At 34.5% G+C, this 16,280-nt stretch overlaps 1 protein-coding gene across 7 annotated transcripts in view; it reads left to right on the top strand.

Moving 5' to 3' along the window:
• The window catches only part of CNTLN (centlein), a 307,186-nt gene that overhangs the window by 114,792 nt on the left and 176,114 nt on the right, over positions 1 to 16,280 (top strand). For 6 of the 7 annotated variants that reach the window (XM_032880530.1, XM_032880532.1, XM_032880533.1 and 3 more), the window contains exon 8: positions 1,417 to 1,611. The exons of the other annotated variant lie outside the window; for it this stretch is intronic. In XM_032880530.1, the coding sequence (XP_032736421.1) occupies positions 1,417 to 1,611 (195 nt within the window). The remainder of the gene's footprint in view (positions 1 to 1,416; positions 1,612 to 16,280) is intronic. 7 annotated transcript variants of the gene reach the window in all.

Genomic DNA, 16,280 nt, shown 5'->3' with positions numbered 1-16,280 from the left:
ATAAAAAGAATATTGGGCATATTGTGTCAGAGGAATGGCTTGGCCAATCTTATGTTTATGACAAGGTATATGTCTAAGAAAAAAACAAAGAAAAGAGGTTTTTACAAGCCTTATTAAGTTTTACAGTTTAAAAAATTAAAGTATAGCATATATACAGAAAAGTACTCTGCCATCTTTTGTGTAGTTAAGTTTCTTCCATGAGGCAAGGCCAGCTAATGGAAGATTCTCCCAGTCTTCAATTAGATGAGCAAACCTAAAAAACTAGTGTATTAGCTACATCATTTTGAACTTGGGGATTTCACAAACTCTCAAATTGGAGCAAAAACCCTGAGGGATTTTGCTTTTGTTATAAAGATCTCACTATCTCACTATTAGCCTTATTCAAAAAAAAAAAAAGAAAAGTCTTAATTCTTGGGTCACTTTCCCAGTGTCATCAGCAAATATACATTCTTTATGTGAATTAGTTACCACAAATTGAATTATGTCTCATATCACAATCATTAGGAGTTTCCTTACCATGTAAGTTCATGAGTATTGGAATACCATTGTTAACCATATGTGACTGTACATGAAACCACTTACATACATACCGTATGCTGTCTCACAGTATTAATAAATTCTCATTTTAAATTTTTAAGTTCGTGTTTCCTTGAGTTAAAAAATTGAAAAGTTATCTGTCATGCCTTCAGAACATTGCTTCTGTTGTATCACACTCTGTTGAAGGTCTTCAGTGACCCCCTGTTGCCTGCAGGAACTAGTGCACCTTCCAGGAGTCTACACTGTGTGCTCTTACTGCATGACGGTCTCTTGCTATTCCTCTGCCCTCACCTCCCCTGCTGCAGCCGTAGATGTTAATTTATACAAAATGGGAATGTATCAGTCAACCTTAATGAACTCTCAATGAAAGACTCTTGGTTTTTCTTTCAGATGTATATATTGGGTTCAGTTACTGATAGAGCTTGTGCTTCCTTTCTGTCCCTTCTTATAACTGTACCTAATGTTTTCACATTTCTGCCACCTTTGGAATGACTTTTTGTTTTCATTCAGTTCCTATAATAGTATCATAGCTCAGTTCAGGTCCTTTCTTTTACATAAAGTCCTCTAAGTTGAATATATAATTAGTTTTAAAGTGTTTTCATTCTTCTTAGGAGTTTAGCACACTTTTCCTATATTGTACTGGCCAGTAATACTTACTGCCTTTTTAATGTCAGTTCTAGTTTTATGTTGCTATTGGATTATATTGTTTAGTTTTTCATCTGTTTATAGCTTGTTTCCCCTCTAGAGTATTAAAATCACTTCAAGGCAAGTAGTATGTCATATATAGTCTTTATAGATATGTATATGTGTGTATGCATATTTATATAGACGTGACTACTAATTGATTATTAATAAATGTGGATATATTTTTTGAAACAGCTTTACAATGAATTACATATTTGCTTTGAAACCACAAAATCAAGTGAAGCTATGCTCCGGCAAAGTGTTGTTAGTCTTCAGGATCAGCTGTTTCAAAAAGAACAAGAAAATGTTAAATTAAAAGAAAAGCTTCAGGAATCACAAGGAGCACCCTATCCTTTACCGCAAGACAGTGATTCAGAGCCCTTGGAACAGGTGAGAGACATTTTCTAAAAATGTTACCCAAGCAATATCATATTAAATTGTCTCCTACAATTGACTAAAAAAAGTTTAATTAGTATAGTGGAATATAAGATTTGGCAGATTGTTTCATATTGTGCTATTTTCTTATACTTTGTAGACATGAATATTATATATAATACAGATTCATATAGAAATGCACATAGAAATACAGGGTATAACTGGCATAGTTATTATGATGAAACACTTGACTGAAATATAATAACAGTGAATAAATAGCTCATGCCCATTTTGAGACTTAAACTGAATGAGGTAGTGGAATGGAAAGAATATATAATAGGAAGTCTTATAAAGTAGTTGCCATAATGCCTGATACATGATACTTAATACCTTTTAGTCCCAATTCTGCCACTGTCTTAAAGTGTGGCTTGGCAATTTTGACTTCTCATTATGTTATTAAGGGTCACTTATGTTGTTTGGTATAGCTTTTTTAAAATTTTTACTGATCTACAATATTCTGTTTTATGTGATTATATCATATCTACTTGTATGTTCACTTGTAGATAAGTGTTTGGGTTATGTCCAGTTTTTGCTATTAGGAATAATGCTGCAACTTACATTTTCATGCATGATTTTTGGTACAAATATGCATACATTTAGGTGGAACGTGTATCTAGGAATGGAAATCCTGGGTTTTGGGTGAAAATGTTACTTTCACTTATTTTTCAACGTTTTTTCATCAGTTTTACTCCCACCAACAATGTATATTAAGACATCTGGCTGATTCCCATCCTCCTTAACACTTGGTATTGTCAGACTTCATAGTTTGTTGGCAACTAACTAATTCAAGTATAATTTTTTATTTTGATCTACATATGCATATCACTGATAAAGCACATCTTCAAATGATTACAGGGCCAAGGGTATGCCTTCTTCTGTGAAACATCTAATTACATCTTTTAATCATTCTTCTACTGGATTCTTTTCCTATTGATTCATAAAAGTTCTTTATTTTTTTTTTTTAAAGATTTTATTTATTTATTTGACATAGAGAGAGATCACAAATAGGCAGAGAGGCAAGCAGAGAGAGGTGGGGAAGCAGGCTCCCTACTGAGCAGAGAACCCGATGTGGGGCTCAATCCCAGGACCCTGAGATCATGACCTGAGCCGAAGGCAGAGGCTTAACTCACTGGGCCACCCAGGCGCCACAAAGTTCTTTATTTTTCTTCTTCTCCTTTTTTTTTTTTTTTAAGGTTTTATTTATTTGACACTGGGATAGAGAGTACAAGTAGGCAGAGCAGCAGGAAGAGGGAGAGGGAGAAGCAGGCTCTCCACTGAGCAGGGAGCCAGATGTGGGGCTCGATCCCAAGACCCTGGGATCGTGACCCGAGACGAAGGCAGCCATTTAATCGACTGAGCCACCTCAGCGCCCCCAAAGTTCTTTATTCTTGATATTAATCTCTAGTAAGTGAAATATCTTATCTCAGTGTATACCTCATCTTTTCTTTAATGAGTCTTTTGATGAACAGAAAGTCTTCATTTTAATTTAGACAAATTAATCTTTTATAGTTAGTGCTTTGTTGTTTCATTTAAGAAGTCCTTTCCTACCCCAAAGACAGAAAGATTTTCACCTCTGTTTTCTTTTTTAAAGATTACATTTATCTATTTATTTAATTTATTTCTCTCTCTCTCAGAAAGAAAGAGAGAGTGAGCAGAAGCAGGGGAAGCAGCAGGCAGAGGGAGAAATGGGCTCCCTGCTGAGCAAGGAGCTTAATGTGGGGCTCCATTCCAGGACCCTGAGATCATGACCTCAGCAGACGCTTAAGTGACTGAGCCACCCAGGCATCCTAACACCTCTGTTTTCTTAAAGAAGTTTTAAAGCTTTGCTTATATCATTTATATTCACGATTCATTTAGGATGGTGTTTTATGTATAGTATAAGGTACGGATCCATTTGTATTTATTTACTTTTCCCCAGTACTAATCAGTTTTTCCAGCTCACCCTGTTGACATACCCTTTTTTTCCCCTTGTAGTCCTGGGCTACCTCTCTCATATATTCTACTTCAGTATACTTACAAGTTTCTTTCTAGGCTCTGTATTCTCTGTATTCCTATACAATGTTATATTATATTAATTAGTATAGCTCCTAATAAGTCTCTATATTTGGTAGATGTACTCTTACTTTCTTACTGTTCTTTAAAGTGTCTTGGCTATGCTGGCATTTAGTACTTAAATATAACTTTAAGGTTAATCTATAAAGTTTCAGGAAAAAGCACTTGAAATTTTTCATGAACAGTCTTACTGAAATATAACATACAAATAATAAAGTTTACAAACAATAAGTATGTAACTCTGTGACATTTCACAAAGTGAACACATCCCTGTAAATACCACTCAGATCAAGATATGCAATATTACCAGTTTGTAATAAACCTCTTTGAGGTTCATTGCAAGCTACTTCCATAAAGGTAACCACCATTTGACTTTGCTTATTTTTGAACCTGACAATGTTTCACCTTTAAACACCATGTGTGCTATGGGTTTCTTGGTAAATATCCTTTATCACATTAAAGGTAAAATATCCTTTATTCCCATCACTTCATAGTTTGATTAAAGTTTTTTCATTAAGAGGTATTGAGTGTATACAGTGTATCTTTAAGATGATAGTAAGGCAATTCTAAGCTTTTACAGGCAATGGTCAGAGGCCAGTGACCTAGAAGAGATCAGATTTCATTAAAAAATTGGAGGACTTACACTACCTGATTTTCAGACATATTTATGAAGCTAAAAAAAATTGAGATAGTGTGCTGTTGGCATAATGATTGACAAAATAATCAGTAGAACAGAATAGAGTCCAGAAAAATATCTACTCATATATGTCACTTTATAGTGACTCTTGAAATGATAGGGTAAGTCACTTTATTCTTTTTCAAGAACATTCTGTGTACTGATAATGATATCAGTCAAGCCAAAAAAATCTGACACGGAACCTATTGTAAGTCAGGGACAATTTGTATATGTTACTGCTATTCACTTCTAATATACCTCTATTGTGGTCAGAGATAGTACTCTCTATGATTACTGTATTTGAAATTTATTGAGACTTGTTGTATCATCAGCATATGGTTTATGTCTATTTGCAGATAATTTGTATTCTGCAGCTTTTGGTTGGAGTGTTAAATATCAGTATTAATTATGTCATTGTATTTGGTAGTGTTCAGATCTTCTGTCTTTAATGATTTTTGTATTTAATGTTTTTATCAGTTTTTCTGTCATTTGCTGAGAGAGAATGTCCCTCTGATAGGTCTTTCTGATTAAATAAACCTTTTGTCATTATAAATTGTTAGTTTTAATTATAGTAATATTTTGTCTGCTTGAAACCCAATTTTACATTACTGGAGCCTATCTAACTCTTTGATGGTTACATTTTACATGGTATACCTTTTCCCATCCTATTAATTTCCACCTATAGGTGTTTTTATGTTAAAGTGCACATAGTTGGGTCTTATATTTTTTGTTCATTCTGACAATTTCTTCCTTTTCACTGCAGTGTTAATCCATTTAGAATTAATATAATAACATGGTTGAGTTTGGTGTGCTGTTTTATCATTTTTAAAAAATTTATCCTGTTTTTGTTCCTCTGTCCCTCTTTCTTTCTTTTGGGTTGGCTGCTTATATATTTTTAAGAGCAATTTAAAAATTTCACTTTTCTCTCTTCTAGACTCAGCTGTTTCTGATGATAAGTCAGAAAGAATTTGTTTCATTATTTACTTAAATGTGATGTACCACTTTTGTCTAGCTTCTTTTAAAAAATATCTTAACTATGATGTTTCCAAGTATGATTTTCATTGTAATCAGCCTTCTTGCAGTTTTGCTGGGTTTCTTGATTTTTGTTTAAAAAATTAAAAAATGTGTGTGTATTTATTTATTTATTAGACCAAATTAAGGGGAAGTGTTGCATGATTTCCTCAGTTATTTTTCTCAACCATCTTTTCTGCATTTGAGATTCCTGTTTTACTTGTGTTAGACTTTTTAGTGTTGTCCCCTAGATCAGCAAGTCTCTCTTCATTTTTTAAAATCTTTTAATATCTATGTATCTTCAGATTAGCTAACTTCTGTTAATTTATGTTCAATTAACTAACATTTCTGTTATCCCCAATTTGCTTTTTAAGTTTTTTCTGTGAATTATTCTTTAAATATTGTATGTTTCAGTATTAGAATTTTCATTTGCTTCATTTTTGTATTAGGTATATATCTGTGGGGTTTTCCTAATTTTTCATATCTTACAAACATTTTTCTTTAGGTCCTTATTATAATAGTTAAAACAGATCCTTTAAAATCATTATATTTTAGTTCCATATTTTGGAACTTCTTGGGTTTGTTGACTAGTGGTTTTCCTTTGCTTTTAGATATGGGTCATATACTGATGTTTTCTCTGTGCCTAATAATTTAGGATTGTGTAGTGTATATTGTGAGTGGTATGTTTAGATACTCTGGTTTCTGCTGTACTACTTATTTAAGTGTTGAAGTTTTTTTGTTTTGTTTTTAATCAGAATGTAACTAGGTTAGACTTAAACTCTAAGCCCTATTTTCCTTCAGGTGGGTACAATTAAATTGCTCTTATGTTCTTTTAACCTTATTTGTTTAGAGGTCTTGCCTGGTACATGAAGAGTTGAGCAAACAGCCATAGTTTTGGTTCTCACTTTTCTTGAATTTCCTCTTTCTGGCTGCAGTGGCAGGTCTGAACTTTGTTCTGTACGTTTCTACTAGAATTTTAGCCTTCGCACGTACTATCTGTTGTGGTCTTTCTTCAGGTCAAAATTCATAAAAAGGGGAAGGTCACTCAGTGTTGTTCTGTTTTCCAAGTATTAATTCTCGTCCAGATTCTTCCTGTGTTTGATTATTCTCTGTTATCTTCAGGTAGTTATTTTTATATTTTTCCTCAAGAGTTTAAATAGTTGTAGGCAGGAGACTTAATCTGATGGAATCAGCTCAGCCATTATTGTTAAGTGGAACTCCTCCCTAGTCTTTTAACTTTTTAGAGTGAGTTTTAATTTACTTGTAATCACTTCATGCAATGCAAGGAACTTAATACATTCTTCTATATTTTTTCACTTGTTTTCCCTATCTTTGTCTTATATTTTGATCTTACCTGCATTTTTACCCTCTAAGACATTATCATTACTGTCATTAAAGAATCAGTATTCATATAGAATTTTTATTCACCTGAGTGTTCTTTATTCTTTCTGCAATTCTGTGTTTCCCTTCTGTATTAAGCACTCCTCCAGTGTGGGTAGATCTGATAGAGCTCTGGGGAGAGGAGTAAGAGGTGACCTCAGAGGAGTAAGAGGAGAGCTGGGCTCACGTCTCCTAGGGCCTTGTTAGGCCACCATAAGGAAACCAATTTTACACTGAGTGAGATGGAAATCCATTGGTGTGTTTTGAATAGAAATGCAACATGGAACCTATTGGAGTATTTCGATCAAAAGATTGATAAGATCTAGCTTCATTTTTAAAAGGCTCACCCTGGCTGCAGTACAGAAAGGAGACTACAGGAAGGCAAGGATGGGAACTGGGAAACAAATTCAAGAGGAAATTGTAGGGGTAAAGATGAAACTCAGAGAGTACTTAGATCAGGTAGTGAGACATACTTTGATTTCAAAAATAATTCAAAAGTAGAATCCACAAGATTTGAAGATGGCATAGATGTGAAGTTTAGGAAGAAAGGAGAAATTAAAAATGAATCCGTGATTTTCAGGCCTTACAAGTAGACAAATAGATTTGCCATATTCCAAGGCAAGAAATATTCTAGCATTTCTCATAACAGGAATGAGGACACTGAAGTTATACAGAGAGAAGTGGAAGCTCTGAATCAGGGTATTAGTAATAGGAATGGAGAACAATGGGTGACTCGGGATTTCCACCAATTAGTAACATAATCTTTATAACCCTTCTTTAGAATTTAGTCTGATAGACTCATCTTTTTTTTTAAGATTTTATTTATTTTATAGAGAGAGTGCTTGGGGGGTGGGGTGGGGGTGAGGCAGAGGGAAAGAGAGAGAACCTCAAGCAGAGTCAGTACTAGGTCTTCCAACCCTGTGATCATGACCTGAGCTGAAATCAAGAGTCAGACATTTAGCCTTCTGAGCCACCCAGGCATCCCTAAAGTGATCTTTTCATTCATCCATTCTTCCATCCATCCATTCATTATTCATTCATGTATTATTCCATGATATAATCAATATTTATTCAGATCGTTCTCTATTCCAGGTGCCAGGTTTAAAGTGAAAGAATACAAAGATGAATAAGACAGTCTGCTTTTATGAATTTTGTAGATGGCTATGCAGACAAGAAAATAATTAGTATAAACTGGGCTATAAGGGAAGTATGAGCATAATAGGAACTTTGTGGAAAGAAGCTTTATGGGGAGCCTTGTATAGAGAGGAAGAAGGTTGTCAGCACTTTCACAGAGAAAGTGGACTACATGTCAGTTTGAAAATTATTTAGGAGTTTCTACCTTGGTGGAAGCCGATGATCATTGGCCCTGAGGTGAGAGTGTGTGGTATGTCCTGGATACTGAGAATAGTCTAAGTAAGTGCTTCTCAGATTTTAATATATATCCAAGTCACTTGGTGTAAGGGGTTGTTAAAATAGATTCTGATTCAGTAGGTCTAGACTGAGGCCTAAGATTCTACATTTATTTCACATTCCCAGATGATGCTGTGATAGCTGTCCAGGGATCACCCTTTGATTAATAGGAGACTAAATGGGCAAGTTGAGGGGGAATGTTAGGAATATTTTATTCTTCCATTTTTCCTATCCTATTTACCTTTTTCAAATGCTTTTATAGTGGGACTTTTTTGTGCATGACTTTTGAGGGTTACATTTAGAGTAAGAGATAAATTCTAGATCCCTTATCTTTGTCACCTTGCACAAATTACTTAATTTCTCTAGCCTCAGTTTTATCATTTGTGAAATGGGTATTATAATAGTACCTACCTCATAGGAGTTTTATGAAGATTACATGAGGCAATGCTGGTGGGCATTTGGAGTAATAATTAGGTTATTATTAGTTAGGTCTTAATATCATTATATAGAAAAAACACTTTTTATGTCATGTTAGTAAATTTGAAATTTTTTTCCTATATTGGTGGTGATTTATCTTGTCTTCTACCTGAGATCACTTATAATCAGAATTATCAGTGAGCCAACTGACAGTGTTTGCCATAGAAAAGGGCAAAGCTAATTGGTTCATATGGGATTGAAACCTGTGACCTTTGATTTCTTAGCACCTTGCTCTTAACTAGCTGAATTCTGAATGACTGCCTGTTCTTATCTCACAGTGCTTGTTTATCTTTCTCATGCCAAAGTACTGTTTCTTGCCTTGGAGAAATAACTTGCAGTAGAGGACAACAAAGGAACCTAAGCCTTACATTTATTCTATTTACCTGTGAATGAGAGTCACTTCCTGTGGTTAACAGCAGACCACAAGACTGGAGTTGTGATTTTAACCACAGGCTTGTTTATTTTTATTTTGTTTCACTGATAGTCTATTCCTTTCTTTCCTAAGTGGCAGAAAATTGTTTTTCTGTATGTTGTTTTCTCTTATGTTCTTCTTTTTTTCAAAAATTTTTATCACTAAATATTTGACATCCACCAAAAAAAAAAAAAAGTGTTGTCTGTGTACCCACCAGAAGCTGTCAACGAATACTCTTGATGCTACCTATGTGCTCTCCTTCGATCCCATTTCACTTATTTTCCCTAACGATAATGACTTTCTTAGATACAATTTTTATTTTATAACCTTAATTTTTTAAATTAATTCCTGCCTATTAAAACTGTTTTCTAAAATAATATATCATTTGGTATTACCTTTATTTAAACCTTAAAAATACCAACCTCTGGGGCTCCTGAGTGATTCAGTTGGTTAAGTGTCCAACTCTTGATTTTGGCTCAGCTTATGCTCTCAGGGTCCCGGGATTGAACATGTTGTCAGGCTCTGTGCTGACAGCATGGACTCTGCTTAGGATTCTCACTCTCCCTCTCCCTGCCCCTCCCCCATCCCTCCTTTCCCGCAACCACTCACATGTGTTTGCTGTCTCTTGAAAGAAAAAAATCATCCTCTTTGTATATTATTCTCCACAATTAGATTTTTTTCTTTAAATTTTATTTTTGTAAGATAACTCACTGCTGTTGAGTGTAGCTGTACTTTGTTTCCCCTTCTATGGAACAGTCTAATTGAATAGGCTACAATTCATTTATCAACTCTTTTTGTCAATGAACTTTTCTTTTCTTTTTTTTTTTTAATATATTTTAGCTCTAGGAATTTTTACACACTTCTTCAGTGAATTTTGTTGTACATGTGTCCATAACCCTATATGCAAGATTTTTTCTAGGATATATTGCTAAGGTTGAAATAGTCTGTTGTCGGTATGCAAATGTTCAGGATTACAAGAAAATACCAAATTGCTTGCCAAAGTGGCTGTCTCATATGATAGACTTCTTTTTACATTCTTAAAAGGGATAAAGTAGTATCTCATTCTAGTTTCAGTTTGTATTTCTTTGGTGTCTAATGAGCTTGAGCATCATACGTTTATGTTACATGAAATACCCGTTTGTGTCTTTTGCTCCTCTTTCTATTAGCATGCTTGTTGTTTTGTTGAAGTTCCTTGTTTTAGATACTAATCTTTTGTTGGCTGTATTATTATTGACCATAGTGTGAGCTTCTGTATTACATAAACCCCAAATCTCTGAGGTTTAAAATAATTTATTGCTTATTTATGTTACAATCCAGTGTGGGTATTACTTGGATTTTCAGCTTCTAAAAAGTGATTTAGAGATCTAGGATCCTTTCATCTCTTGGATCCATTAACTTTCAACATGGCTATCAAAGTTGTCCTGGAATCATGTCTACTCCAGCCAACCAGAAAGGAAAAAGGGCCTAGAGAATCATATTTAGGAAGTATTTATGAATAAGGCTTCAAAGTGGTACATACGACTTCTGCAAGCATTGTTTGGTGAAGAGTTGCAAAGAAGACTGGGTAATATGAATCCCCAAATATTGACAAATATGTGTCCATTTCCAAAAAGAGGAAGTGGAGTTTAGAGATCATTGAGCAGTCTCAGCTTTCAATTATAATTGTTGCAAATATCTTCTTGCTTGCAGCTTGTCTTTTCACATATTCGGTAGTGTCTTTTTGAAAAATAGTTATTAATTTTATTATAGTTGAATTTCTCATCATTTTCTCTTAAACTTTGCGCTTATTGTTTCTTTTTTGTGTGTGTGTTTATTGTTTCTTGTTTAAGAAATCCTACCTTATCCTGAACTCAGAAGATATTTTCCTATATGTTTGTCTAAAGTGTTATAGTTATGACTTCTACATATAAGTCTTTATGTGGAATTGATTTTTGTTTATTGTAAAGAATATTGAATTTAGTTAGTTTTTTTTTTTTAATCTGGGTATCTGCTTGCTTCAGCACTATTTATTGTGCTAATAAGCACTCCTTTTCTCAGTGATCTGTATCGCTTCTTTTTTTTTTTTTTTCCTTTTTAGAGAGGGGGGTGGGGGGGTGGGGGAGAGGGAGAAAGAGAATCTTAAGCAGGCTCCATGCCCAGTGCAGAGCCCAATGCAGTTTTCAGTCTCACAACCCTGGTATCATGACCTGAGCTGAAATCAAGAATCAGACACCTAACTGACTGAGCCACACAGGCCCCCCTCCTCTGACATTTTTTATTTCATGGATATATGGGTTCATATTTAAGTGGGTCTAATTTAGGCTCTGTATTCTGTTGTGATCTCTGAAATAACAACACTGTATTTCTTACTATAGCTTTATGATGAGTTTTGTTATCTGATATATCTATTTCATTTATTGTTCTTTAACTGTGCTTTGAATATTCTTGATCCTTTGCTCTTCAGTGTAATGTCATAATCAGCTATCATGTTCCCTAAAAAACCTTATGAGGATTAGTTTGAGAAAAAATGACATTTTTAGTATTTTATATCATTTTACCCCTAAATATGCTATATATATACTTCAGTTGAGGTCTTCTTTAATGCATTTTTAAAATGTTTTGTAGTTTTATTCATAGAGGTCTTTTTTTTTTTTTAAAGATTTTATTTATTTATTTGTCAGAAAGAGAGAGAGAGAAAGCACACAAGCAGGCAAAGAGGCAGGCAGAGGCAGAGAGAGACGCAGGCTCCCTGCTGAGCAAGGAGCCCAATGCGGGACTTGATCCCAGGACCCTGGGATCATGACCTGAGCCGAAGGCAGCGGCTTAACCCACTGAGCCACCCAGGCGTCCCTCATAGAGGTCTTATATCTCTTTATTAGATATGTGATAGCTACTATCTCTTATTAGATTCTGAGTAGCTTATGTTTTTGTTGCTATTTTAGCTACTTTTTGTTAGATTTTTCTCTTGTGTATAGCAATGCAATCAATTTTTAAATGTTTATCTTATATCCAGCCACCCTGTTAATCCCTTATTAATTCTAATATGTTTTATAGATTCCTCTAGGTTTTCTGTGTAGTCTCCCAGTTTTATTTTTTTCCTTAAAAATCCCAGTTTTTTCCCAAGTTTTCCCAGTTTTTTATTTAAATTTTAGTTCTTAATCAAGTAGTAGGCAGAAGACATGAACAGACATTTCTCTTAAGAAGACATATAGGGGCGCCTGGGTGGCTCAGTCATTGAGCGTCTGCCTTCGGCTCAGGTCATGGTTCCAGTGTCCTGGAATCGAGCCCCACATCGGGCTGCTTGCTCCGCCGGAAGCCTGCTTCTCCCTCTCTCACTCCCCATGCTTGTGTTCCCTCTCTCGCTGTTCCTGTCTCTCTGACAAATAAATAAATAAAATCTTTAAAAATCTTAAAAATCTTTAAAAAAAATTGCAAAGAAGACATATAAATGGCCAACAGGCACATGAAAAAATGCTCAGCATCACTCATCATCAGGGAAATACATATCAAAACCACAATGAGATATCACCTCACCCCAGTCAGAATGGCTAAAATTAACAAGTCAGGAAACAAGAAATGTTAATGAGGATGTGGAGAAAGGGGAACCCCTTTACACTGTGGGTGGGAATACAAACGGGTGCAGTCATTCTGGAAAACAGTAGGGAGGTTCCACAAAAAGTTACAAATACAAATGGAAATATAGTTTCCAGCAATTGCACTACTACATATTTACCCCAAAGATACAAATGTAGTGATCCAAAGTGGCACCTACATCCCAATGCTTATAGTAGCAACTCCACAATAGGTAAACTATGGAAAGAGCCTAGATGCCCATCAACAGATGAATAGATAAAGAAGATGTGATATATATATATATATATATATACACACACACACACACACACACACACACACACACATATATATACACACATATATATGTGTATATATATATAGTGGAATACTACTCAGCCATCAAAAAATGAAATCTTGCCCTTTGCAATGATGTGGATGGAACTAGAGGATATTTTGCTAAACAAAATAAATCAATCAGAGAAAGACAATCATCGTGTGATCTCATATGTAGAATTTAAGAAACAAAACAGAGGATCATAGGGGAAGACAGGGAAAAATAAAACAAGATGAAATCAGAGAGGGAGATAAACCACAGGAGACTCTTAATTATAGGAAACAAACTGAGGGTTGCTGGAAGGAAGGGGTGTGGGGGATGGGGTAAGTGGGTGTTGGACATTAAGGAGGGTATGTGATATAATAAGCACTGGGTATTGTATAAGACTAGGGTATGTGATATAATAAGCACTGGGTATTGTATAAGACTAATTAATCACTGAACTTTACATCTGAAACTGATAATACATTATATGTTATTTAATTGAATTTTAAAAAAATGAACTATTAAACTAAAAAAAATAAGTTCTTGTTAATTAACATATAGTGTAACGTTGGTTTCAGGAGTAGAATTTAGTGATTCATCACTTACATATGACACCTAGCACTCATCATAATAAGTACCTCCTTAATATCCATTGTCCATGTATCCTATCCACCACTCACCTCCTTCCACCAACCCTAAGTTTGTTCTCTATTATTAAGAGTCTCTTACGGTTTGCTTCCCTTTCTCCCTGCCCCCCGCCCCCTTATGTTCACCTGTTTTGTTTCCTAAATTCCACATATGAGTGAAATCATGTGGTATTTGTTTTTCTCTTACTGACTCATTTAGCTTAGCATAATACAGCTCATTTTTGGGGTTTCTGTCTTTTCTTTTTAAAAATAATTCATAACTAGCATGAGAGTATGATGATTTCATAAAAATTGATACAGGATTTAGGGCTCTTATGGTGACCCACATAAATCATAAAAAATCATAATAAAAAATAATCATAATAATCATAATGAGGTTAGTTCCAGTGACTTTAAGGCAGGTAGTGGTGGCAGATTGAATATGGGGGGTAGAGAGGTCTCTGCCAATGGTTTCTTCTAGACATCTGTAGATGGATGTGAGGGGATATAAGGAAACTAGATCTTAGCCCCAGTGCTTGGCCTCGCTTTCAGTCCAAATGATGGTGGACGAAGACCTGAGGAGGAGGCCTGATATTAGCCCCCAAGTGCACTTACACTCTTGGGCCTTACATGTGGCTGTGTGTGTGTGTGTGTGTGTGTGTATACGGATATAAAAAGAAAATGAAGAATATATATCTGTCATTGGAAATGTACAGTATATAAGTTTGTAAACTGCTTGTACAATTACCATTTCATTATAATAGGATTAAATGTTTAAAAACATTTTTGACTCCCTAATAGTCTAACATAGGAATTGTATAGGAATTGTACCTTTTTTTTTGTTGGTAGTGAGGTGTTTTTTTGTTTTTTGTTTTTTATCCTTCAAATGTTTATTTTAGACTCTGTGGTATTAGACACAATGGGTACGAAGTTATACAAGGTATAGTCCTTGTCCTCAGAGGCTTAAGGTTAATAAGTACCATCATTACCATGACTAGAGACCTATATGGTCTGGTGATACACGGGAGGCCATTAGATATATATATTTATTTACTTAGTGGGTTATTTATTTTTGGTTAACATTTTTTTTTAAAGATTTTTTTTTTTTTTTTTGAAAGACAGAGATCACAAGTAGGCAGAGAGGCAGGCAGGGAAAGAGAAGAGGGAGCAGGCTCCTTGCTGAGCATGCAGAGCTTGATCCCAGGACCCTGGGATCATGACCTGAGCTGAAGGCGGAGGTTTTAACCCACTGAGCCACCCAGGTGCTCCTATTTTTGGTTAACATTTTAAGCATGTAGAACTAATTACCATAGGCTATGATGTTTTGTGTTTACTTTTTTTTTTTTTTTTAATTTCAGTATAGTTGAGACACAATGTTACATTAGTCTCAGGTGTACAACATAGTGATATAACATCTCTATACCTTAAGCTATCCTCACTGCAGTGTAGCTACCATCTGTCACCATACAGTGCTATTACAGTATCATTGACTATATTCCCTGTGATGTACCTTTTATTCCTGTGACTTATTCATTCTGTAACTGGAAGATCATATCTCCCACTCCCCTAAGTGATTAGTATTTAAATTTCAACAAATGCTTATTGAGTGAACACATGCAAAAATGTATGTCCTGCTTCAAACCCATTTAGCCTACCTCACAATAATCAAGTATTCTTTGGTAACAATTCCAGTAAGTGGGACATAGGAGCATTAAGGAATCAGCTTTTGCAAGGGATTATCTAATTGTGATGTGGAATACTTAAACGTGTACTAAAAATTTCTGTTGTCTTTTCTTTAACAGTGCTGAATTGACTTGGTAGAATTTTCCAACACAGCAAAGGAGAAAACGATGTATTAGGTTAGCTTTGTTTTCTTGCCTATCATGGGGTCCAGTATTGGTAGTGGCTAGTTGGCATCAACTAAAGTATTTTAATTTCTCGGTTGGCAGAGATCAGATTGTACCACCTTAATTTAGGCTCAGAATGCTGCTAAACCTTGTCATACTCTAGTTAGGATATCTGCCAGCATTAATAATTGGTTTTTATGATTTTTAATTTTTTATCGTTTCAGTTATACTTTTTTTTCATTTTCAATGTGGAAGAATATCAATCTTATACTTTCTTTGGATATCTTACTGTTACAGCATCTAAATAATTTTTAATATGTAAGAACTGTGTTACATATAATGTATTTTAGAATTATGTTGATCACCATCTTATTTCATGCTTAACTATTTTAGAATTTATATATAAACTCATTTTGAAAAGTTGACTTATTCTGCAGCATTATTTTAAGTGAAAACTGCTTTAACTTAATTATACTCTATGTTTTTATTTTTAATTCATTTGTAATTGCAGACATGGACACTATATGGGAAATGATCTCTCAACAGTTTCATATTTAATCAATGTTTAGGAGAAAACAACAGTAAAATAATGCTATGTCATGGTTTTTAACCTTGATAAATGAAGAACTTTTTTATTTAAAGGAAAAATTTAAAGTCTTTATCTTTTGTAAGTCGTAACTATAATTTTTTTTCCTAAAGCTCTTTCTGCATTATATTTATAAAATTTGAACTTGTGATAATCATACAACTTCACTACCCTGCAAGAAAAATAAAACTATTTCTTCTTAAAAGGTGGAGGGTGGGGCAAATTCAATAGATATACTGATATTTTAAGCCTGCTTTAAGTTCCAGCCAGAAT

This window comes from Lontra canadensis, unplaced genomic scaffold (assembly GCF_010015895.1).
Source record: "Lontra canadensis isolate GAN:19392208 unplaced genomic scaffold, GSC_riverotter_1.0 scaffold70, whole genome shotgun sequence".
Classification (NCBI taxonomy): domain Eukaryota; kingdom Metazoa; phylum Chordata; class Mammalia; order Carnivora; family Mustelidae; genus Lontra; species Lontra canadensis.
Note: the sequence above shows the minus strand (reverse complement) of the source record. Positions and strands in the feature narration are given on the sequence as shown.